Source organism: Alligator sinensis, unplaced genomic scaffold (assembly GCF_000455745.1).
Source record: "Alligator sinensis unplaced genomic scaffold, ASM45574v1 scaffold1213_1, whole genome shotgun sequence".
Taxonomy (NCBI): domain Eukaryota; kingdom Metazoa; phylum Chordata; order Crocodylia; family Alligatoridae; genus Alligator; species Alligator sinensis.
In genome coordinates, this window is record NW_005842401.1 from 1,067,305 (window position 1) to 1,092,547 (window position 25,243).

A 25,243-nucleotide genomic window follows, 5' to 3' on the forward strand; every position below is an offset into this window, starting at 1 on the left:
GTCGATCTTTCTCCCTGTCGCCGAGGCCAATCCCAGACGTCCCCTTTTCCCGCCGGCTTAAATTGCGGATGGATTAACTGGCTTGGGCCTCGCCAGCTGGAACAACTCACATAGTTGTTCAGACGACCGGACCATCTGCGTTGCAACTACAGGCGGCGTAAGTAAACGTTTTTGCAACCATTAAATCTTGTCTGCCTCTCCATTCACCAGCCCGCCCTGACAAACGAGCAATTTCTAAATCACCTCGAGTTGGCTCTGGCCGTCTGAGACAAGGACTAGGGTAGTCCTCTCCAGGATGCTTTTGGGCTGTTGCGGCCTCCTTGCTGCCCCCTTTGCCACACCCTTTTGGGACTCTTCTCACTCTTTCTCCTTCTCTGGCAGACTAACGCTGGGTGCCTGAGACCTCAACCCTTGTCCAGGCTTCAACCTTTTCGGCCTCGGCCCCTTTTTCCTCTAGCTGAGACCCTCCATCCCAGGTTCACTGATTTGGGCTGTGGGTCTCTGGGCTTCAGCCTTGCAATGGTACCCTGCTCATGGCCTCTTCCACCCCTAGGGCTACTTCCAGGCCTCCAGCCTTAAATACATAGAAGAAAATCAGAACATAAAAGGTCAATCATCTGTTTATAACAAAACTACAAGCCCCTCAGGGCCATAACAACTCTTACCCTCACAAGGAGCTGCCTTACTTCCCTTCCAGTTCCAGGGTACCTCTTTTTCACTATCAGTCAACTCTGTTCTCAGTTTCTTTCCCAGCTTCCCCTGGGCCTGAACTGCCAGCTCCAGCTCAGTGACTGGGCTTATATGTAGCCAAGCTCTGCCTCTTTTGGATACCTGACTGCTGCCCATGAAGATGGGCCCAGATGTTCCTACTCAGCTTAATTAATGGTTTGGACTTCCTTGCTCTGCATCCATCCAGGCTTGAGTCTCTTGCGAGTTGCTCATTGCATTCCCTTTCCCCTAGAGTCCCTAGAGTCTGGCTTCTGTAAGGGGTCTGTTCCCTCTCCTCCTCCTCTATTTAGCACAGGTAACAGGGTTTGGGCTCCCTGTGACAGACCTACAGTTTGAGACCTCAGAAGAAACTTTATTAGGGATAGCAAAGGCAGTGTAGAGCACTTTAACACAGACTATCCGATAATGTATGCATGACATTTTTATGTTTCCTCAGACTGTAGGTCCCTTCTAGACCTGTGTGTGTAAACTCACAGAATCTTCTCAAAATGTTGAATTAAATTTCAGTTATAAGTTTTTTTATAATGACAGGCTAAGTAATATGAACTCTCACTAGGACACTTCTACTGAAAATGTTTGATAGTAATTGAGAGAGTTTAAACATGTCAGTTTGCCAGGCTCACTGAAAATTTGATACATCTGTTGGGCTACTGGAGCAGCTGCCAAAAAATGAAGAGGTCACAGCAGTCAGGGTCCTTGTTATGCTGAAGAATGACAATTCCTTTCCAAAGCATAATTATACCATTTCAACGTTTCGTTCTGAAGGCTGAAAACTTTGAAGTGTTTTTATTCAGCCTACTCTTCAAGATGTGGCAGCTGACTTGCAGAATAGAATGGTTTTGCTTTTACTTCTGCTTTATGAATAGTGGTGGTAATATTTTCCTGCGTTGTGAAACAAGGCACTACAAAGAAAGCGTTTGTGGAAGCAAGATGAAGGGGTTATAGGAATAAAGGATCTCATCACACACAAGGAAATCTGAGAGTAAGAAGTTGAATAGTATTGGCAAAATCCTGGATATCTACTGGATAGAATCAAGTGAAAGACTCTTAGAAAAAAACAAACAAACAAACCCCAAGCATTGTTATTCTTCTCCCCACATTCTAGTGAAATAAGTAAAATGCAAATTAGTGTACTAAGTACATCAGGCTCTCTTTTCCAATGAGGTCTGTGCAATTAAAAACTGTGCCTGAAATGGGAGATTTACCAGCAGAATGTCTAATAAATGAAATATTGTTAGAGGTTCAAGTTCAAAGCCCACATGGTGAGAAGACAGCATGGACTACTCAGATTGTTGTGAGGATACTCAGGATTTAAGTGATTCTCAAATTTCAAATTTACTTTCCTCCCCTGTGGACCCAAACCTATTGATTCTCCTTCACACCATTTGAAGAAGCAGGAATTACCCCCACACACCATTTTTTTTACCTGGCATTTATTTGGACAGAAAGTCTCGTATTCTTTTCTTCCTCACAAGCAAAAGCTCAGTGTTCTAAAATCTTATTGCTTAGATATCTAGATTACTCCTCTCTAATGCTATTAAAAGTCTGAACAGCTATCTGGCTGCATACTTTTCGTTACAAATCAGAATGTCTTTTGCAATGCAAGCTGCTTCTCTGAGTTTGCCTACTGCCATTCAATGACATATTGGACTCATTTGCCCAATGAGTCACTGGGGTGGTCAAGACTATTCTGCTGTTGTGACTAATCTTTCAGTCTGGCTGTGAACATACCTTGACTTTTTCTTAAGATTATCTAACCTAGTATTCAGACTTGTGATTTCGCCTCAGTTATATGGCATCTTTTTCTAGTCCTGTCCAAGGACAGATTCAGGGTGGTACAGCAGCGTGATCATCCAGTTGACCTGGGCACAGGAGAAGCCCCAGATCCACTTCTGCATTATTCCAGCTGTGGATGCGCTGGCTGCTGGGTTCAGACGGGGAGCATAGCAAAAGCAGGTGGGCTTTCTTTTCTTGCCTCTGCCCTGTGCCACCTCCCCATTGTGTTCCTCACTGACCAGGAGCAGGCACTGGAAGGAGGGACCCACCAGCTGCTCCCACTGTCTGCAGATAATGTAGGCATGGTAGTGGGAGCTCCAGAAACCACTCCTGCCTTTCTCCAGGTGGGGGCTGGAGGGAGACGTTATGCAGGTAGCCAGGCTTGACTGGTGGTAGTGGTGGCAGTGTGCAGGTTCCTCCTTCCAGCACCTGCTTCTGGCCAGTGGGGGACACCTGTTGGGAAGGGGTAGGCAGGGAACAGATATTAACAAGAAAAACTTGCATGTCCCTGCTGCTGTCAACAGCTGAGCTGAGCACACCCTGCAGCTACTCCTCACAACCTATATCTAGAGTGGGACTGGAGCAGCTCTGGGGCTCTCCCAGCACTTGGGTCAGCTGGGGACATAGGTGATGGCAGGAGAGTCCTCCCACACATTCCTGCACCTGCTTCCCACTCTCTGGTGTGCTCTGATGGCCCAAGGACTCCATCAGCACCTCATTCACATTCCCCAATGATCTGAGGATTGGTGTACTGCATCCCCTTTAGCATCATGAATTCACCCATGGCTCTGTCATTGTGACATCTTATGGGTTCAGAATCAACTAGGAAGTTTGAAGGCAAATTTCCCTTCTGCACTTCTGTTCTCATATGATATTCTTTTTGCTCCAGTAAGAAGTGTGATGGCATCAGGAAGTCACAGATGTGATTTCCTTCTTGTTTTCTAGCTAACTAGTAGGCTCTGGCCTCCTTTTCCTCACCCTTATAACAATCAGTACTTGTGGAAATACAACTCATCCTTTTCATGCTATGACCATATGCAAAGAGTGAAATCTCTGCATACACAGCATATTTCCTCATGGTCAATCTGCAGAACAGACAATAAATTTGTATTCCTCCTAGGAAAAAATTCAAAAGAATGCCCATTCTAGTTCCATGACAACTTTTGAGTTTGGGTCTTTTGTCCCAATTTGGGGACAAAGCCTCTCTTTGGTGTGCCTCCTCATCTTCCTGTACACACTTGAAATACTTTGCAGAACCAGAAAGTAATTTCCAGGGCAGCCCTATTAGGAAGCAGCAACAGCTGATTCCTTAAAAACTACTGTGGCAGATTAGCAACAGCAATCCTCTCTTATATTTATTTATTTTTCAAAGCTAAATATAAGGGTGAAGAAGATAATTCTGTACAGCATATAGTCAAGTTACCCAGTGCGCTTATTAAGACACAAGTGTTTATAAAATAAAACTGAACACCGATTGTTACTTTTATGAAACTGCATAGATATGAAATATGGAAGATGAATGCTATACCTGAGCATCTGATTCTTCTGTCATTTATACTGGTATTTCACTCAACTCAGTGGAGCTCTATAGGTGTAAAACTAACAAACAGCCAGGCACATTATGTATACAGCTTCTCTCTGGACTGGCTTATTTTGGCTAAGTACAGATATTAAAAAAGCCTAAGGTGGAATCGATCAAACTTACGTGGGTTTCTGTAAAGTGAAATAGGTTAATTCAGGAGCAAACAGAACAAATATTTGTCCTTTTGTGGGGGTGGTGGTGAAGGCAGGCTGCCTGCACTGGGCAAGGCCCATCCATGGACTCCCAAAGCCCTGTGAGTGGGTGCAGCCACAAGGAGCCTGACCAGGCTCCAGGGTATGGCTGAGCACCACTCTCCACATTGTTGTGCATTTGTCAGCCACTGTGCTGACTCTGCTCTGTGAGAGCTCAAACACAGGGCTCTCTGGGTCCTTGGTCAGGGCAGCCAAGCAAAGGGCAAGTGGTAGCATGCCTCCCTGTGAGCTAGTAGGGGGCCGCAAAGGCACCTGGGATGCCGGTGAACAGCGACCTAACATGAATCGATAGGGGAGCTGGTACAGAAGTTTGACTCCCTGTTTAACCTAAATCAGTTAAGTTTGAGTGCACAGTGATCCAGACCTATCTTAGACTGGGTTCTGCCGTTTTTAAACCAGTTATTGTGCACTGAATGTCTGCCCTGTTAGTTTTACACAGGTTTCCAAGCACTTTCTAAGTACCAAGTAAAAGTGTAATGCCTGTACCTGGCCTTTATGTAGTTAGACAGACTGTGAGTGTGTGTAGACGAAATGGGGACCCTAAATTGAAGCGGTGGGTTTTAAAAAACAACACTTCAATTCAGGGCTGATTAAACCCCCGTGTCATGTACAACCCCTGCTGACTTACCTGCCTCTTTGGTAGAGAGGGAAGGGCGAGCTGCTGGCGGGCAGAGCAGTCTCTGGCCAGTGGAGGTGGAGGCTGGTGCTTCCCTCTGTGGCAGTGGCGGCCCACCCCCCAGGTGGCACCCACCCTCAGGCATGTGGCTCAGCCCAGGGGGCACTGCAGCTGCAGAGGAAAGCACCGGGACCCTGCACAGCTCAGGCAGGCAGGTGGGCTCAAGGGGGGAAAAAAAGATCAAGCTCACCACTTTTCTTGGGCAGAGCCTGCTTTCCCAGGCTGCTGCCAGGCTGCCTGCAGGGCTTCCTGCAGAGCTGTGGAGCTGTATGGAGCTCGGTGCTTCGTTCCATGGCTGTAGGGGCAGCATTAGGGTGCATTACACTGCCAAATTTCCTACAGAGGCTGGAATTAATGTGCAATACACCACTGAGGCGTACAAACACAGACTAAAAGCGGTACAAAAGCATTTAGTCTGCTTTAAAGTGTTGTGCACACACTTAGTCATTTAGTCTACACACGGCCTATGATTCCATTTTTAAGACTGTGGTTCTTTTGTGTTAGGGATCAACCCTTATCTACTATACATTCAAATTAGGCCTTCTCTCTCCTTGCTATCTACGAGATCCATCTTGCTGATCTTACCACACAAATTAATGGAAGCAAAAATGTGCAGTGAACTCAGTGAAAATCATATTCCACCTGTTCCATACATATGTGGGACAACTGAAAGGGTTATTTAGGAGTTGGAGGATTTCCCATATTTGGGATGTTGACAACACATACCTATGTCTCAATCTTGTCTGACTGACAGGATGCAATTCAGCATCTTAGCTAGGATGAAGTCAGGACATGAATGAGCACAAACTAACTGAAGGCCAAATCAAATGAGACTGAGATGAGACTGGCATCCCTAGTGAATGCTGAATATGATAGGGCTGAGACCTTCAAAGTAGGACTTCCTTGGCCTCTAAATTCTGGAAGCTGTAAGGGAAGAGGGGCAAAGATGGATACACCTTGCATAATTATTCTTTCCCCTAGCATCTGTTCAGTGTAACTGTTAAATGCAGGATATAGATGGAACTATAGCCTGAGCCAATATAGTATTTCTTATATTTTGTATTCTTTATTATTCATTTAACTCTAAACAAATTAAAATAATTAGAGTTATTAATCCATACTGCCTACATACCCTTATGGACCAGTACTTCAGATTACCCATAAGAACCGAAGCCAAAAAAAGGCATGGGGGGAGGTGTTATTTTTTATTTTACCCAAAAGCTTTCTCTTTGTAAGTTTATCCATTTCATTTCCAGTATCCTTAATGAGACGACTCAGCAAGCACGTTTGTGAGATTTGGACCTAAATATCTGTATCTGATCTTTCACCATTGCATCCTCCCAATGTTGTTTCTTTGCTATGTTACATCTAATTTAGATTGTATGCTTCTACAGATATTCTAATGTAAAATTAAAGTACTTTAATAATACAAAGCATTCAGGGTGTCACAAATGACAAGAGGTTTTATGTACCAAAATGCCTGGATACACTTGGGTCTTTACTTATTTATTTTGCTGTGTATTGGTTCAAGCCACAAATTGTTTTAAGTTCATCTTTAAAATATCCTGGGATTTTAGCTGTTCTTTCCTTCTCTTACAACGGTAGCATTATCACTACCCGAACTAGTGCCTACGGCAACACTTGGTTAAAAAGAATTCACATCACTGCTTGCCTTAAAAACATCACATAGGTATTGTTACTCAGTTCTAGAAGCTTAGTTGAAAACCTAAAGAGTCTTCAGACCATCTGGGGGTGAAAACCCTGACAAAGACATAATACCCCAGAAACACCTGTATTACAAAATAAGCAATTCAAATATATTTGAAAAATATTTATGCCCTTTATGACAAGACTTCTTATTTGGTGCTGTATCTTAATCCATCTGAACCATAGTTTTACATGCAACTCAATTTTCTCAATCTAGAGATGTGGTAGTAATTGCTTACCTGACTCACAGGCAAATGTCTTTGACGTCTCATCATGAAAGATAATTGCCACTGCGTGTTTTTTTGTCTCTCGAGGCAGTCTGGTTATGTTTTTTATATTGTGCAGCTCAGTTACCTTGAAATGAAGAGAGACATATCTTAGACCAGTATAAAAATAGTAAAAATAAAACAGGAACCCCCAGGTATTCAGTTTTCATTGCAATCACTACATTTTCTGATGGCCATCTGACTTCACTTGTTCACAGTTGACAAATAATGTATAAAAGGAAACAGTTTTCAGCTGCAGAACTGTTTGCAGAATTTATTTTCTGACAAAAACATAGTCTTATTTTTTTCTCTTGTTGTATAAGAATTGTTGTAGAAGACTAGATAAATCTTTCCTCTATTCCACATTGACTGGCCCAGTATTTTTCCCCAAAGTAGAATGAATATGTTTGAATATATAAACTGGTAAATATGTTGCAGAATCCATAGCAAATATGTTGCTGTAGCAGAAATAGCAGCATCATATTAGTCAGAAGAAATAACTCATTCATCATGCTAATTAACATCATGGACCTTTGCATTGATTCAGGCTTATTTGTCTTTAAAGATGAAGTCCTGGAAGCTTTGGTGCTGTCCTTTTCAGAACTATAAATTCAAAATTCAATTTTGAACTGTCTTGTTTCAAAAACTGAGAAAGACCAAGGATGATTTAATAGGATGGAATTAGGCAAATTAATAACATATATAGTTTGGTCTATTTCCTGCTTCCTTTGATGCAAGTGCATCACTTTATTTAACTAGCACTAATGGAAAGAGCTGGTAACACCACATATTATGAATATTATACAGCACTTTCCATTATAAATATCTTTTCTCAATTCCTTAGTTTCAGCGAAAAGTAGGGCTGGAAGGGACCTTATAATGTCATGTGGTTCAGCCCCATGCTCAAGGCAGGCTCATCCCTGATTATACAATCCCAGTCAACTGTTTATCTAACCTGCTCTTGAAAATTTCCAAGGGTGGAGATCCCATGACTTCTCTGGGTAGTCAGTTCCAATGTTCAACTGATCTCCTAGTGAGAAAGTTCTTCCTAGTCTCCAACCTAAATTTCCCCTGATGCAGGTTGAATCCATTGTTCCTAGTGCTGTCTCCTACAGCCACACAGAAAATGTTAGATCCATCCTCTTCATAATAGCCTTTCAAGTATTCAAAAACTAATATTTTTTATTGCTTTCTGTGATAGACTTCTTCCAAACTGAACACATCCTTCTTGAAGGGCGGGGCCCAAAACCAGATGCCATGCTCCAGGTGAGGCCTCACCAGTGTTGAATTAAATAGAGTGGAACTATCACTTCCTTTGATTTGCAAGTGACACTCCTATTATTACAACCAAGGATGCTATTGGCTTCTTTTTTTCAAAAAGAGCACATTGTTGGCTCATATTCCACTTATTGTCCACTGTGACCCCCAGATTCTTCTCTGCAATACCACAACCTAGCCAATCATTCCCTAGTTTCTGAGCTGAGGGTCTAGGAGCCCATGAGGGGTGAGGCTGGAGCTGGGACTCAGGAGCCCAGGATTCTGGGACAGTGGAACTTGGGCAGAGCGGTCAGCCAGAGTAAAGTGGGCCCAGGCCAGACAGCCTGAAGTTGAACCACCCCTCAACCTCTAGTGGTAGCCTTCCAGTTCAATGCTAACATCAAAGCATGACAGGTAAGACAACAGGGTGGGACCCTGAAAGTCCAATCATAAGGTGGGATCCAGAGGACTGCCATGGAGTGACTTGGCCACCCCAAGGCCTGACCTGCTACAGTCTGTTATAACTTCGACAAAAAGAATATGTTGTCAAATAATGTAGATCCCAAACAATAAAACACTCAAGTTTAAACAGTTGAGAATATACCAAAGAAGTTTATATATAGATATGGTGGACTAAAGCAAAAACCAATGAAAAAGATTGGATTTTGCCAGGGAGTGAGAAGAATTAGACACTGAAGCTCAGGTTAATGCTTTATGAGAACATGAATATAAAAAATTAAAATTTAAATAAAAATGAATTGAATAAATACCAAAACCAACTGGCCATTCAGGAACAATACACCAGTTAAAAGGACATGCATTCCTAGCATCCAACATAAAAGCATAGCATATAAACTCTAATTCATTGTGGTATCCAAGATAGGTGACAACAAATCTGGCAGCTTGTGAAAAATTTGATCTAAAGGAGTGTGTTCTTGCACTACCAGAAGACACAGGTCTGGAATATGAGACACTCATGTTAAAGTACAAAGATTTATTTTAAGGGCTAGATTGCCTGCCATGTGAACATGTACTTCAGATAAATAAGCAAGTGCTTCCCACTATTCATCTATGCAGAAATGTGCCTTTTGCTCTCCATGATAGATTTAAGGTAGAGTTAGAAAAAAATTGAAAAAAATGTCAAGAGATATAGAAAATCTAGGAACCTACAAAATGGGTAAGAGCTGTAGTTATTATGGAGCAACATAGTGACCATTTTTATATATGCTTGGATCCGAGGTACTTCAACAAAGCTATCAAATGGAAACATTTAAAATTGCCAACTAGAGAAGAGATTATGGCCAATTCACAAATGCATGATTTTTCAGTAAAATGGACGTCTCCTCAGGATTTTGGCAGCTGAAGATCTAAATTATATGCATTTAATACTCCATTTGGAAGGTACAGGTTTCTGTGTCTACTCTTTGGTATTGTGTCCTCTCCTGAAGTGTATCATAAAATCATATGCATGATTTATGAGCATATTCTTGATGTGGACACCTCTATAGATGGCATTATCATCTGGAGCCCTACCAAAGAAGAACATGATCACAGACTTCAGGAAGTGCTGAAATCTGAAACTGAATAGTGAAGGCCATGCTGGGCATCATTGAACTGATTTTTATAGGAAATATCATCGCCACTGAAAGGATGAAATCTGATGCAACAAACGTTCAAACTAATGAAATGATACCAAGTCCCCAGTTAAAGAAAGAAGTGCAAAGTTTTCTGGAAAAGGTAAATATCTGGGCAAATTTATACCTAATTTATCAGCAAAAAACAACACCACTGAGGACACTCCCTGAGAATAAATATGAATGGTACTGGAATGCAGAACAGAAAGAATCATGGGTTGCCTTGAAAGAGGAGCTGATACAAGGGACCATGTTAAAATTCTATACTCCTGAAAAACCTATAAAAATTTCAGGATATGAATCATAGGTTGGAGGTAGTACAATTTTTTATTAAAAAAACTTTTTGGAAGATTATGCAGACTAGTGGTCCACAGATCCAAATAAATGCACAGGCAGAAATCAGCTATGCATAGACTGAATGGGAGTTACTACGAATATTATTTGCCTGTGAGAAATGTCACCAATATGTCCGTGGCCACACTGTGTGTGTGAAAAGAAAGCACAACCCCATGAAAGCATTGTTTAACAAGCCATTAAATGATTGTACTTTGAGGATTCAAAGACTGATCCTGAAGCTGCAAAAGTATACTTCTGTTGTCACCTACACACCAGGTAAATTTATGTTTACTGCATAAATGTGTTTACTGTATGCCCTCTCTAAAGCCATGCATGTACCCTGCTATGAAACCAGAAAATATATTTGAGACAGAGGTGCAAGCCTATGTAGACTTAATTGTCATGTCATTCCCTAGAAAAGATAAGAAACTGCATAAAATAAAGCAGAAACAGAAAAAGACAATTCATTGGAACTCTTGAAAGAAATCAGAAGAGCTGGTGCTAAGGACAATGACTAGTGGACAATGCTAGCGACCAGTACTTAGTGTGCAGGGCAGACTATAAGCCAGGAATGGAAATTAGGAAGGGAGAAATGAGCAGCATGTGAGCAGTTGTAGAAGGACCTAGGCAGGCTAGCAAGTTGGGCGGATTGAAATCTGATGAAGTTCAGCGTTGAGAAATGTAAAGTGCTCCACCTTGGGACGAGCAACTCCCAACACACCTACAGGCTTGGCGGCACCAAACTGACTGGCACCATGAATGAAAGGGACCTAGGGGTAATAATAGACCATAGTATGAATATGAGCTGGCAGTGCGATGCTGTTGCCAAGTAGGGCAAATAATACTCTGGCATGCATCAATCAATGCATCTTCAGCAAAACCAAGGACATGATTCTTCTGCTCTACTCAGCACTGGTGAGACCACAGCTGGAGTACTGCATCCAGTTCTGTGCACCACACTTTAACAAGGACTTGGACAAGCTGGAAAGAGTCCAAAGAAGAGCCACCCATATGATCAGTCTTACACGGCAAGCCATGTGAGGAAAGGCTGAGGGATCTGGGACCCTTCAGCCTGAGGAAAAGAAGGCTGAGAGGGGACCTGGTTGCAGCTAGGGGGAGTACTAGGGGAGTACATCAAGGGCTCAGTGAGCAACTGTTCACCAGGGCACCTGAGGGGAAAACCAGGAGTAATGGCCACAACCCCCTGGAAGATTGATTCAGGCTCAACATTAGGAAAAAACTTCCTTTACAATTAGGGTGTCCAGACTGTGGAATAAGCTCCCTCCAGAGGTGGTGCAATCACCTACCCTGGAAATCTTCAAGAGGAGACTATAGTCACCTTGCTGTGGTCACCCGACCCCCAGTTATCTTTCCTGCTTGGCACAGGAGGCTGAATCCAATGATCTTCTGAGGTCCCTTCCAGCCTTGCAATCTATAAATCTATGACTTCAACTACCTGAAGTGGGGGTTGAAAGAAAATGGAGCTGGACTGTTTTCAGTGGTGATGGAGGAATGGTCTCAAGTTGCAGCAAGGAAAGTTTAGTTTAGATATTAGGAAGAATTTTCTCGCTAGAACAGGCTCCCCAGAAAGGCGGTGGAAGCTCCATCCTGGAGGTTTTCAAAATCTGGCTAACACAAAGCTTTGGCTGGGATGATCTAGTTGGGGAAGATCCTACTTTGAGCAGGGGGTTAGACTAGATGCGACTTCCTGAGGTCCCTTCCAACCATAATTGTCTATGATACTATGACTCTGCGATCTGGCTCCACTCCATCATCTGACCCCAGTGCTCCTGGGCAACGTGTCGGATTCAATGATCTACTGAGGTCCCTTCCAACCCTAAAAATCTATGAAATCTATGAAAATCTAGTACCGAGTGCCTTATAAGGCACTGGGAAAAGTGAGTGCTGTGATTGATATGGTGGGCAAACCCAGTACAGCAGTTTCCCTAAAAGGAAAGAAAACCAAAAATGGAATAGGATTGGAATACCTTATTTAAAAAGATGAGGTAAGAAACTTGAGGATTGGACAATTTGGGGTGAGAAAGTTATAGAAGTAGTGGACAAATAAAGGAACATTGTGTTTGCATTGTCACCCTTGGGGGCAGGGCCAACCATGGAATTCTTGTTTGAACAGGAAATCTAAAAACAGACATCTCAAACACCCAGCAGGGGATATGAGGCCACTATCACCAAAAGCCGCTGCTGTAATGTCTGACGGAACCACGTGTCAGGTTATATTACAGGGAGGAAACTTGTAATAAAGATAAGGGGTTACTATTAAAGTTCACTTGATACCAAATTGGATGAGGGGCTTTGCCAATCCTTGGGGGTCTCTGGGAAAAGGAATCCTAGTGGCAACAGGCACTAGAACCAGTATTTTCAAGAGGTAGTCAACAAGCTGAATGTAAACTGAATGTAATTCTGTGATTAAGCACAATTGGGGGACTACTACAACTGGGATATCATAAGCAGAGTCTGCTGCTGCAGTGATGTAATTAGTGTTGTAGGACTATTCACATACAGTTAAGCATATACTTAAGTGCCTTGTTGGATCGCAGCCAGAGTACAGTACACCTTGTAGGACCAAGTCATTATTAAGAGTATTGAGTGCCAAACCATTGTTTATTTAAAGAAGAAGAATATTGACTTATTAAACAATTATTAGCAGAATAGCGATGTCTTTCCCATCAAGATGACTGTAGTTTTAAATTTGTTTAAAGAGACAAAAATACTGTAATGATTTACTTTGACATTTATGTGTTCAACACTAACTAACTCTCTGCAGCGGAAGAGCTGACTCATGGCTGCCAGCCTCACATGCCAAAGCTCGCTCCATTTCAGTCGAAAATAATTGAAGAAATCCTTGCTTCTGCAACACAACCAGTGTAGCCAAAGGAAATTCCATCTACATAGAGACTGCAAAACAAAGCTTGTTGTTCATGATGCATTTAAAGTCTTTTGGAATGAAAAATATTAAGTAAAGGAACATATTCAATAACATGAAACATAACACCAGACCTGAAATTTTATAGGACTGTTTAGGACTTAAGTTATGTTGATATAGTTTCAAGGTTTGAAAATCCCCGTTATCAGTCTCTCCTCACCCATGGCAAGTATACATTTTTCCAGGCTAAAATGTGCTAAGTGAGATTGCAAACCACTGCTTTCTTTTTTAGTATGTATACAGAAGAGAAATACAGAGCAGGCCAAGCGTGGTTGCACTTTTGCAGAAGTGGAGAAATGGGGTAGTGAACAGTACAGATAATCCTGCCCCAGTGAAGGGAAACGCAGAGGAAATCAGCAACTGGAATTGCCAAAGCTTTTCCAGGAGACAAGAGTGGGGGGATGGGGGGAGGGGAGGACCTGGGAGAAAGTCAGAAGGGGTGAAGAAGAGTTGGGATGTTAAGGGGCTCTTATACCCTGCAAGAGCTTGGGAGTAGAGCTAGAATCAGTATAATTTATTAATAGTGTGTGGAAGAACTGCTCAGACTTAAATAACTGTGGGGTAGGACAATCCCAGAACTCATTAAGTGTAGAAAAACCCAGAAGTGAAAGAATCTTTCTTTCCAAAGTTCATTAATTAGGAAGAGGGTTAGAGCCAAAAAATTCATTTTTGAGGTGAAGAGTGCCCAAGCTCATGTTAAGAGTCCAAAGACAAAGTGGCATGCACTGGGATTTTCAGAAACCTGATGGCAACTAACTCACATTAAGATTAAATGCTTAGATTCCAAATAAATAAATGATAATACAACAGAAGGTAAAGAAACCACTCTAAGTAGGGGCGAGGAAGGTTTTTTTAAGCACATATACTGGTTTATGTGCCACCTCTGTCCCTAGCCTAAGTGACCAGAAACTGGTTTAAATCTGTAACAGAACAGAAGCTCAGTGCACATAAACCAGTTTCAAAATAGCTGAAACTGGTTTAAGATAAACCTGGTTGAAAGCAGCATCAGACTTAACTGATTTGATTAATATACTTTAATAATACAAAGCATTAAGGGTTTCACAAATGACAAGTAGTTTTATGTACCAGAATGCCTGGATACATTTGGGTCTTTACTTATTTATTTTGCTGTGTATTTGTTCGAGCCACAAATTGTTTTAAATTTATCTTTCTGGGATTTTAGCTGTTCTTTGCTTCTCTTACAACGGTAGCATTATCACTACCCTAACTAGTACCTATGACAGCACTTGGTTAAAAAGAATTCAAACTGGTTTATGAAACTTGTCTCAGACCCCTTCCTGGTTCAAGTTAAATCACAGTCCCCCAGCATGCTTTCCAGCCCTGGGCTGGGCTGTGCTGTCTGCTCCAGTGAACTGGGCTGGTCCCGCCCCTCTGCTCCATAGCTGGAGTAGTGAGGGCTGGCTGACAAGGAGTTGGGGGGGGGAAGGCAAGCCTGGCTGCAGATGCAGCCCAGTCTACCTGGAAGGGGGGTGAAGGGGAGGAGGAGTGCTCCCTCCACCCCAGCAAACCCCGACTGGGGTCTGGGGCCAGGGAGAGAGGTTAAACACCCCATTCCCCTGCTCAAACTTACTGCTGACTGCAACTGAACTACAAATGCCAGAGGCACCTGGAAGCAGAAAGACGAAGGGATGAGCAACCCTGCAGAGTCCTGCTGTTGTAAATCCTGGAGACCTCAGGGGCAGCAGGAAGCGGAAATAAACCCGCAGCCAGAGAGTCATGCTCCAGAGCCCCCCAGCATTTGGCCTGAGCTACTGCAGGCATGTGGCTGCATTTCCTGAATCAAAGGTAAATGTCTGGTTGAATGTAGTATCAGACTTAACTGATATGGGTTAAACCAGTTTATAAAACTTCTGTACCAGACCCCTTCCTGGTTCAAGTTAATCACAGGCCCTCAGCATCCCAGCATGCTTTGCAGCTCTGTGCTGTGCGATGCTGTCTGCTCCAGAGAGCAGGGCTGGCCCCATCCCTCTTCTCCCTAGCTGGAGCAGTGAGGGTTGACTGACAAGGGGCTGATGTGGGGGGGAAGCCCAGCTGGAGATGAAGCCCAGTCTGTGTGGGGGGGACTGCTCCTCCCAGTCAAACCCCAGCTGGAGCCTGGGGCCAGGGAGGGGGGTTAAACACCCCTTCCCAGCTCAAACTTACTACTGACTACAACAGTGGACTACAAATCCCAGAGACCTTGGGGGTACCAGGAAGAGGAAGTGAACACATAGCTACAGAGCCGTACTCTAGCACCTCCAGACCTGAGCCACTGTAGGCATATAGCTTCATTTCCTGAATCAAAGGTAAACGTCTGTTCACTTCTGTTTCAGTTTAATCTGTGCAGTTTAGACTAACCTGCAAAGACTGAATAGATTCAGCCTCAGGCTTTTTGACTGCCTGTACCTAGGCATAAAGCACTGAGAATGCCACGCATATCTGAATATGTGGCTGTGTAAATAACATCCAAAAAACCCCTATTATAATACCCTTGACATTTTTAGAATATGTCTGTTAATTCCTATACACCTCCTCTTTAATTTATTAATAATGTTGATTTTTTTCACTGAACAGGTAGAAATCAGATCCATTATTAACATCAATTTAATGTTACTTTCTATATAAATGAGCCTATATCCAAGGTTGGGTCCCCACACATTTTTTGCAAGATTCTCAGTTTTTTTCTTGCCAAGTAAAAACAAATTAAGGAAAAGGGGGGGGAGGGGAGCATACCGCTGCTACTGCTCTCACTCCTAAAGAAATATTGACTATCTAATTATTACCCTTCATCCCCAATTAGTTATAAATACTCTCAGGTATATTACTTTCTCCTATATAGTGGCTTACCTGCTTCGCAACATTTCAGATTTTCAGATTTGAAAATGTATGCTTCCTTGTATTTAGAAAAGCATTTTATCTGTTGCTGTGTGATACAGCCACACAAATACTGTGAGAAGCTCACTGAATGATTGTTCAATGGAAATAATGAAAGGGACTGTAGTGAAGCAGTGAGACTAAACACAAAGCAGTGGAAAATGCACAACATGAACAGAACTGAGAGAGAAAAAGGAAAACATATATTTTCTTCAGATTTTCATTTAAAGAAATCCCAGATTATATCTGTAACAGTATACATTTTCATCCTAAATGAGTTCTTCTTGTTTTGACATCACCCTTTAAAGCAGCTTCCCAGGTCATTCATTCAAAGTACAATAAAACAAAACAGTCAAATAAAGGTTTGGCTATGGATAGGTGTTCATTTCTAGTGCTGCAAATTTCTAGGCTGCAAATTTCTAGGAAGTTTCCAGTGCTGGAAACTGTGGCAAGAGTCGAAGCATGCAGATGTTCTAGCCTGCAGCCACCCCTCTCCCCACAGGCAAAACAGAGTTGAGCACTGACCTTGGGGAAATGTCCCCATGCCTTCCCCAGACCAGGGTCAGTAGCAACTGAACTCTCCCTGGGATCAGGGGTTGAGCAATGGCGGAATGCTCCCCACACCTTCTACAGACTGTGCTGATGAGTCTCCAGGATGAGCTGAGTAGCAGAGATATGTCCCTGAAGTAGACAGGCATTCGTTCTGGTGTGAGAGATTCTTGTACAGGCTAGATCTTCCTGGTCAAAAAAGGAAGATCTTTGTCATGGATCTGCCAGGTGTCTTCTTCCAGAAACTACACAAGTGCCTGTATGCTTGCAGTGTCTAGCCAGAGAGCAGCATTTTTTCCCTTTAGATATACAACACCTGTTCACACCTTTTGACACCATCTCTTCCTAAATGGTTGTGAAAAGTTGTAACTCCTCCTATTCATAGATTGCTAGGTCCATGACAACATTGCAACAATGCAAGAAAGGCGTGACATCTAAAAAAATCCAACTACAGGTTGTCCTTTCCTGCGGGGGGGAGGATGAAGGTAGGGGAGGCTGTGTGGCAGGAAGTTTGGCTCTTTATAAGCAGCTCCATCTTGCCGGAAAGACCACATTGAAAAGGAAGCCAAAATGAGTCAGCAGTGGGGGGAAAGTACTGAAAGCTTGCCGGGAGCTCCTAACAGGAGTATTGTGTTTAAGTTATAGGAAATAACTTAATAACCTCCTCTGAAACTATGAAATGACCCTTCCACTATATTCTGCAATGGTGAGGCTTTACCTGGAATACTGGGTCCAGTTTTGGGCATCACACTTCAAGACAGACTTGGACAAATTAGGAAAAGTCTCTGGAGCACAACAAAAAATATGAGAGGTCTAGAAAATATGATCTATAAGGAAAGGGTGGAAGAACGGGGACTATTTAGTCTATAGAAGAGAAGACTAAGATAACAGTCAGATATAAAAAGGGTTACTCTAAAAATTAGTACAATCAATTTTTCTCTATTTTGACAAAGGACAGGACAAAAAGTACCCTTAAACTACTAAGGAAGCTTTACATTAGATTTTAAAACTTTCTAACTATGAGAGTTGTTAAGCACTAAAACAGATCATTTAGAAATGTTGTAGATTCAACCGTTTTTTTCAGTTGCAGGTTAGACAAACATTTGCCTAAGGTGATTTAGATAGGAATGATTCTGGCTTAAACAACAATGGCAGTATCACTTGTCCTTTAGTCAGACTTCTGCATGCAAAAATTTCCATGCCTTCTTATTTGAACAACTGCAATATTTTACCAACATGATTTCAACCTGGTAACATTTTCAAAAGTGACCCATCAAAACTACAAACAGTTTCTTTAGGTAAATTAGCACTTTTCAGCAGAAATATTGTTAAAAAACCCTGACCAGCTCTGTCTCTAACAGACATACTAGCAGAATATAAGCTTATTCATTGGAAATGATGATGATATATACAGCCAAAGATCCTATTGCAGAAATATCTGGCCCATAGGCTACACTGTATAAGTAAAAGCAAGCAAAAAATCAATTTAAAGTGCTGTTACATGTGTGCGAGTCTCTTAGATCTTCAACAAAATAGATGGAATTAATCTGACAGTAGAATTAAACTTCACCCAGGCTGATAGTAACATTATCATTTAAAATAAAAAAAATAAAAAAAAACCTTAGGAAATCACTTTCCTAATTTTCCATTATAGTCAATATAGAACAAAACAAAATTGAACTATACAGAGGGCAAAAAAAATCAAACCAATATTACCTTTCCTGGTGTGAAAGCGTGCACTTGGATTTATTGCCTATTTTTCTCCTTTGTGATTCCTACCAGTAGGTCAACATAATCTTTTCATATTAAGCTGACTACATACTTTAGAGTGGGGTTATTATTATGTAAAATATTTTAACTGAGTGTTTCATTTTTTCCTTTTACCTGTAATTCACATCTTAGAATTCAGTATAGGACTCCATGTAATGTTTTACCTGGTATATGTGTTATAGACTGTTAGCAAATCTCCCTTTCCCAAGCACATCCTACTCCTTACCAGCAATGGCAGTCTCATTTGTCCTTCAGTGAGACTTCCACATGCAAATATTTCCATGCCTTCTTGTATACTATCTCGTATGCCCTCCCTTTACTAATCTAGAAAGTCATACAACTCATCATTGCTCTGGTACATAATATATTAGCACATAAGCAATAACTATGTTGCAAACATATAGAGGATATTTGTTTTGTAGAAACCAATTAAAAATATCAAAAATAAAAGTACATATAAATGTGCCAATCATTCTTAATATTTTTTTAGATGGCAATATGTTGATTCCCTAGTGTACCTGGCCCAGCACCATCTACATTCTGAAGGCAGGGCCAAACCACCACAAAACCTAGGGCTCCTGCATTCAAGTGCGACAGAACAGACATGAATCTGCTTTAAGGTACATCAGAGATTGAAGCAACACTTTGTTGGTGCATCCACACACGCAGGCACATGAGCTCCCAGCAGCTCAAATAGAAGTGGCACAAATTTGTGCTGGAGATTTTTACCTCAGTGCACGTGCCCAGACATGCACTTTGGTGTGGGGCAAGTTGTGCCACTTGGGGCAAAATGACCCTCCCCAGCTCCTCCCAAGTCTGCAGCTAGGGGGAGCTAGAGCCTGGGGCCAGCGCTGGTGCTGGCCCCAGCAGTATAAAAAGCTGCCCTGTGCTGGCCCCAGCATTATAAAAAGCTACCCTGGCAAGCAGATCAGTGCTAATTGCTCTCCAGAGCTTCTGGGGCCTAGCCAATTGGTATATGGGGACACTACCCCCGTGTGCCAGCTGGACGGCTGAAACAGCCCGAACATAGAGACGCCTGCACCCTCTACCGACTGCAGCAGCTTGGCAGTGGGGGTTGCTGCCTGGCTATGACCTGCTGCCACCTGCAACAGCATGTGGTCCCAAGGCTGCATGCCTGCCAGACCCAGATGGGAACTGCGTGGCTGCAGTAGAGGCATCTGCATCTCTGGGCCAGCTGCCAGCAGGCTGTGGCTGCACAGTTGGCCTTTGTGCAGCATTACTGCCATGTGTGCCACTGCCCTGCCATCTAGGCAGTTATCACCTGGAAGAGGTTGTGGCCAGGAGGTTAGCCACTTCCAGCTGGGTCCTGGGTGCCAGCCCTGAGCAGGCTTCTCTGCCTGGGTCCTGCCACTTGCCTCATTAGCAGGAATTCTGGAATTCCCTATTTAAAAACTGCAAATTCTCTGATAGAAAAATCCCAAATTCACTCTTTAAAATACCCCCAAATCCATGTTCTTCTATAATTAAAACAAAAGACTATATACACACACACACACACACACACACACACACAGAGATAGATTGACTGGTTGGACAATGTTTTATTGATATATTTACAATTTTAAAGCACATGGAAAGCCCACCAGTGTCTCTATCATCATAATAAAATAAATTCTAAATATCTATATGTTTTGCTGTTTGCTTTTGGTTTTCTTATTATAGAACAATTAGAGCTATCCCTGATCCCTTCACTAACCAGGATGTGGGAACAGCCACTCCTGCAGCCACAGCTCCTGCCAGCAGGCCTCTTCCTGTCTGGCAGCTGGGCACGATGGGTGTGTGATGGGGGGGATGTGGAGTTTGCAGGAGAGGGGTGAGAAGGGGTGTGGGGAGATGTGGGTCTGTGTCTGGGTGGGTGTGGAGGGATGTGGGGGGATATGGAGACTGCTCAGGAGGCGTGGGTCCCCTGCTTCCCCATGCAGATCCACAGGCCCCACCACAACTCACCCCCACAGCAGCACCGGCCATCAGGTGCTCAGGGCCCACTACTGTCAGAGCACCCCCCCATGGCATGGTGCGGCCTCAGCAGCCTCAGAGCCGGTGCTGCCTATGCAGCTTGTTGCAGGTGTGGCTCTGCGCAGCACAGTGCAGGGCCATGTGCCTTTCTGCAGCTCTGGGCCACTAGGGCTGTCACCTGGGAGCTGGTGCTGCTCGCAGGGACTACGTGTCATGCTGGGCCAGGTCCTGCCTCCACGGAACTGGCCCGGCCTAACAGCATGCATGGTCCCTGTGAGTGGCGCCAGTCCCCAGGTGACAACCCAAGTGGCCTGGACCTGCAGAAATGAATGTGCATGGCCCCACACTGAGCCATGCCAGGCCACACCCATGACAAGCGGCACAGGCATCACCAACTCTGAGGTGGCTGGGCCCGCACCGCACCATGCCGCAGGGGGGCTCCGAGTGCTTGATGGCTGCTACTGCTGTGGGGGCAGGGGTGGGGGGAGAAGAGGCTGTGAACCCTGCTGGAGACCCACATCCCCTGACAATCCCCCCCCCCCCCTTCCCCTTCCCCCCCCAATATCCCCCCTGACAATCCCCCCCCCCCCTCTTCCACTGTCCTCCTACATATGCACAGCCCTCTCTTCCCCCAGTTCCTACTTACTCACGACAGTGCCCAGGTCCTGATCATGTCAGATCCTTGCCCCACTTCTGCTTACCCCATTGTGCTAAGGGTGTGTGCTCTGCATACTGGGGCAGCAGAAGCACATAGAGATGCTTTGGCCAGAAACCAGAGTGTCTCTCTGGAGGACTGGCTTCCGGGTTAACTCAAGGCATGGTCTGGGACCGTGCCCTGCCCCACTTTTGTCCCCTATGCTTTTTTTTGATACCTGAATTTCTAAGTATCAAATTTTGAGCTCACACTACAAATATGCAGCGCAGGAAACATTTTTTCATTTATAGCTTGCCTCTTGCAGTGTCTCAAACTAGTTTGAAATGCTACAAGAGGCACGTGCAAGCTCATCTGGATACACCCTGAGAGTGCAAAGATGGTATATATTTCACCTTCTTTATCCTAGTCCCTAGCTGCACTAAGTGAAGCTTTGGTGTGTCATAACCCAATGATTTTTAGTGCCTCGGCACACTGAAATTTTCCCGCCACATGGAGCTTCCTTTGCATGGTGCAATTCTCAGCTGCAGAGAGAAAACCCCGGTGCAAAGGAGTTCCCGCCACCCGTATGTAAATTTGTTTCCCACTATTGGCTGTTTCTAAATTATTCCCACGTGGCGGCTAGCGATTGGCTTGCTAGTCGTATAAGAGGTTTGAGCAGTTTCCGCCCAAGTTGTAGAGGACTCCACAACCATCTCGTGGGGACTCTGAGCACGCGGCAGAGTAATAGAAACTTTGTGTGCATCTCAGAGGAGTTTGGTGGCCTGATCAACCACCAACCTCTTCCCGTCCCGTTCGTTAAATTCTTAAGACGTATCTACGGTTTTGCGCGCTCATCAAGGGTATCCAGAGCTCTGTCGTGTTTGTTTTGCGGAGCCTAGCAAACTCCGTGCGTGTGTCTTCAGTGGAGCCTAGCAAACTCCACTTGTGTTTGTCTGTAACTGCAACTCAAGCAAGTTTCCTCCCTGCACTGTGACCATCAGCAGTGTAAGTAAAGCTTTCTTTATAAAACCAATACGCTGTCTCGCCTCTCCATCCACCAGCCCGCCTGACATTCGCTTAATTAACCAGTGTTTCCCTCGGTCGGCTCCACCTGGCCGAGACATGGTGTGCCTGAGAACCTGGTCCAAAATATAGAGTAAAAATATAACCATTTCATCTTACTGCCCCCCTGCATATTCTGTAGGTCATTTCTCTGAGAGAGTAAGTGGAGCAAGAGCTTAGTGTTTTTATAACACCTATTACCAAGAGACACAAATTCTAACTGGGGATTCTTGAAGCTCTCATAGGGAAAACCTTAAATAAGAATATTAAAACCAATACATATGGTTGCTGGGTAAGTGCCATTTAGCCCCCACCTAATGGTATAATAATTGAAAGGGATGCTATGTGCTATGGCTGTTGCTAGAAAAGATGGAGCTGCTTTCAGTAACATTTACAATGAAAATTTAGAGAAATACAGGACACATAGCAAGATGATACTAGGAACTGGAGCAGGAGAAGAGATGGAGATTATTGGGCAATACAGTTATGACTATGCATCAGTAATGTTGCTGATTTTACTTGTGCTGTTTTTATATTTCTCTGAAAGCATTCCATGTGGTTTTGGACTATCTTCCCCTACCTGTCTTGAGGTATAATTTCAGGTTACCTATTCTTAAAGGAAGCTGGGTACAAAACCCATCTAGGCGAACGGCTTATTATAATACAGGATCAAATGAAAACCCTGCCCTTTCTCCTTTCGGGGGGCTTGTGATTTGCATATAATAAGAAACAGCCTTAAAACAAGTACATTTATCAGCAAAGAAAACAAAGCATTACAGAAAACTATTTCCAAAGGCATATCTACATACTCATTAAGTCTTATCTAATCATATGCTCCACTATAAGTTAGGTTAAATTGGGTTCTGTCTTGATTTACAAGAAAAGACAGCACCAGTTTATGCTTATTTAGGAAGCCAAGGTCCTTTTGGGATACAGCCAGGTTTCACTATTTGTCTCTTAAAATGTTCTGCCCTGTGCAATGTAAATTAGTATATGCTAAACAATGCTTTTGTAGACAAAATATGTAAGTACTTATAGTTATTTTAAAACAGTAGTTATACAAAGCTACAGAATGACCATAATGCTTAGATGTTTCTGGCAAGAAAAATAGGTAACTTTCTCCTCTTCTTCAGCAATTCCTTGCAATTGAAAATGGTTGTCTTCCATGATTGTCTTATTTGTGAGTCCAAAGATGGCTGATGAGGCCTATCTAGGATCAACAGACTCTACTACAGCTCAGACGTGTGTTTCTATGTCAGGTGGGTGGTGCTAGATTCTTGATTTTGTTTGCGACACTGTTTTTGCAACTCCCATTTTTCCATCTCTTGTTATTGTAGTGAGGTTTCATATATTCATAGATGTTTGGGTCAGAAGGGACCTTAACAATTGGAGTTCGACCCCCTGCTCTGGGCAGGAAAAAGTACTGGAGTCAGATGACCCCAGCCAGTTGCATATCTAGCCTTCTCTTAAAGACCCCCAAGGGAGGGGAGAATACCACCTCCCTTTTAAGCCCATTCCAGATTCTAGCAACCCTTACCTTAAAGAAGTTCTTCCTGATGTCTAACCTGAATCTGCTCTATTTGAAAGTACTGAGATCCCTGCAGCAGACTCTCTTTCTCCATTTGGGGCAGTTCTGGGCAATTGTCTCCCATGAATTGACACTGAAGTTGCATTTTTTTAAGCTGGCCTTGAGGAGGTCCCTGAAGCACTTTCTCTGCCCTCCTCTTGAGCATATGCCTTGGCTGAGTTGGGAGAATAAAACTTGCTTTGGGAACCTGCAGTCAGACATCTAGATGGCATGGCCAGCCCAATGAAGTTGATGGTGGATGATCATTGCCTTGTTACCTGTGGTGCTGGCTTGCAGGAGAGCAGAAAATGTTGGTGTGTCTGTCTTCCCAGTAGAATCAGAGGATCTTCTTTAGGCAGCATTGATGGTACTTCTCTAACAACTTTAGATGTCTCCTGTATATTGTCCATGTCTCAGCTCCATACAAGCAACATGGGGATCACGACTGCTTGATAAACCATGAGTTTGGTTTCAAAATGGCAGGGGGAGAGAAGTTACTTTTTCTTTGTTTTTTTGTTTTCCTTTTTGTGAGACTCCCTGAAGCAGAGCAGATGTTTTGCAAAACTAAGACAAGCAGGAAAATGTTGTACAAATGGAGAGTTTCTGAGATAAAGAGTAGTCAAGAAACTGTTTAAGTAGAAAACAGTAGTCAGGAAATGATTGGATACTTTATAAAACACAAGGATCCAGATTGGTTGAAAAGGAAACTCTATTAAAGATATAATGTATATCATAGAATCGCGGAAAATTAGGGTTGGAATGGACCTCAGGAGGTCATCTAATCCAACACCCTGCTCAAAGCAGGACCATCCCCAACTAGATCATCCCAGCCAAGGCTTTGTCTAGTTGGGTCTTAAAAACGTCTAAGGGTAGAGATTTCACAACATCTCTAGGTAACCTGTTCCAGTGCTTTACTACCCTCCTAGTGAAAAAGTTTTTTCTAATATCTAACCTAAACATCCTTTGCTGCAACTTGAGGCCACTGCTCTTCTTCTGTCATCTGACACCACTGAGAACAGTTTAGCTACATCCTCTTTTGAACCCCGCTTCAGGTAGTTGAAGGCTGCTATTAAATCCCCTCTCGATCTTCTCTTCTTTAGACTAAATAAGACCAGTTCCCTCAGTCTTTCCTCCTAAGTCATGTCCCTCATAGGTCATATCTAGCTGGACTCTCTCCAATTTGTCTACATCCTTTCTGTAGTGGGGGGGCCCAAAACTGGACACACTACCCCAGATGTGGCCTCACCAGTGCTGAATAGAGGGGAATAATCACTTCCTTTGATCTGCTGGCAACACTCCTACCAATGCAGCCCAGTATGCAATTATCCTTCTTGGCAACAATATATTATAAAGGCTACAGAGAAATAAGGGCAATAATCTTTGACGTTCTAAGAACACACACCATGGAACAACAGGGGGTCATGAGAGAGGGTACAGCCATGGACTTGATGATGACACAAAATGTGGGGAGAAGTAGACACGCCAGAGGGCAGGGAACAACTACAAGCAGACCTGGACAGGTTGGACATATGGGCAGAAAACAACAGAATGCAGTTCAACAAGGAGAAATGCAAAGTGCTACACCTAGGGAGGAAAAACGTCCAGCATACCTACTGCCTAGGAAATGACCTACTTGGTGGCATGGAATCAGAAAGGGATCTTGGAGTCCTAGTGGACTCCAAGATGAACAT

General features: G+C 43.3%; 1 protein-coding gene and 1 long non-coding RNA gene across 5 annotated transcripts in view; one reads left to right on the plus strand and one right to left on the minus strand.

The window, feature by feature from the left end:
• DOK6 (docking protein 6) overlaps positions 1-25,243 on the minus strand; it is a 484,934-nt gene that overhangs the window by 241,942 nt on the left and 217,749 nt on the right. For all 4 annotated transcript variants that reach the window (XR_003095549.1, XM_014522834.2, XM_006029876.2 and 1 more), the window contains exon 3: positions 6,922-7,036. Coding sequence is in view for 3 of the 4 variants with exons in the window: in XM_014522834.2 (XP_014378320.1) it covers positions 6,922-7,036 (115 nt within the window). In the remaining variant the exon portion in view is untranslated. The remainder of the gene's footprint in view (positions 1-6,921; positions 7,037-25,243) is intronic.
• The window catches only part of LOC102380757, a 26,540-nt gene continuing 16,628 nt past the window's right edge, over positions 15,332-25,243 (plus strand). Inside the window, exons 1-2 of the long non-coding RNA XR_324562.3 lie at positions 15,332-15,425; positions 23,119-23,244. This is a non-coding gene — a long non-coding RNA (uncharacterized LOC102380757). The remainder of the gene's footprint in view (positions 15,426-23,118; positions 23,245-25,243) is intronic.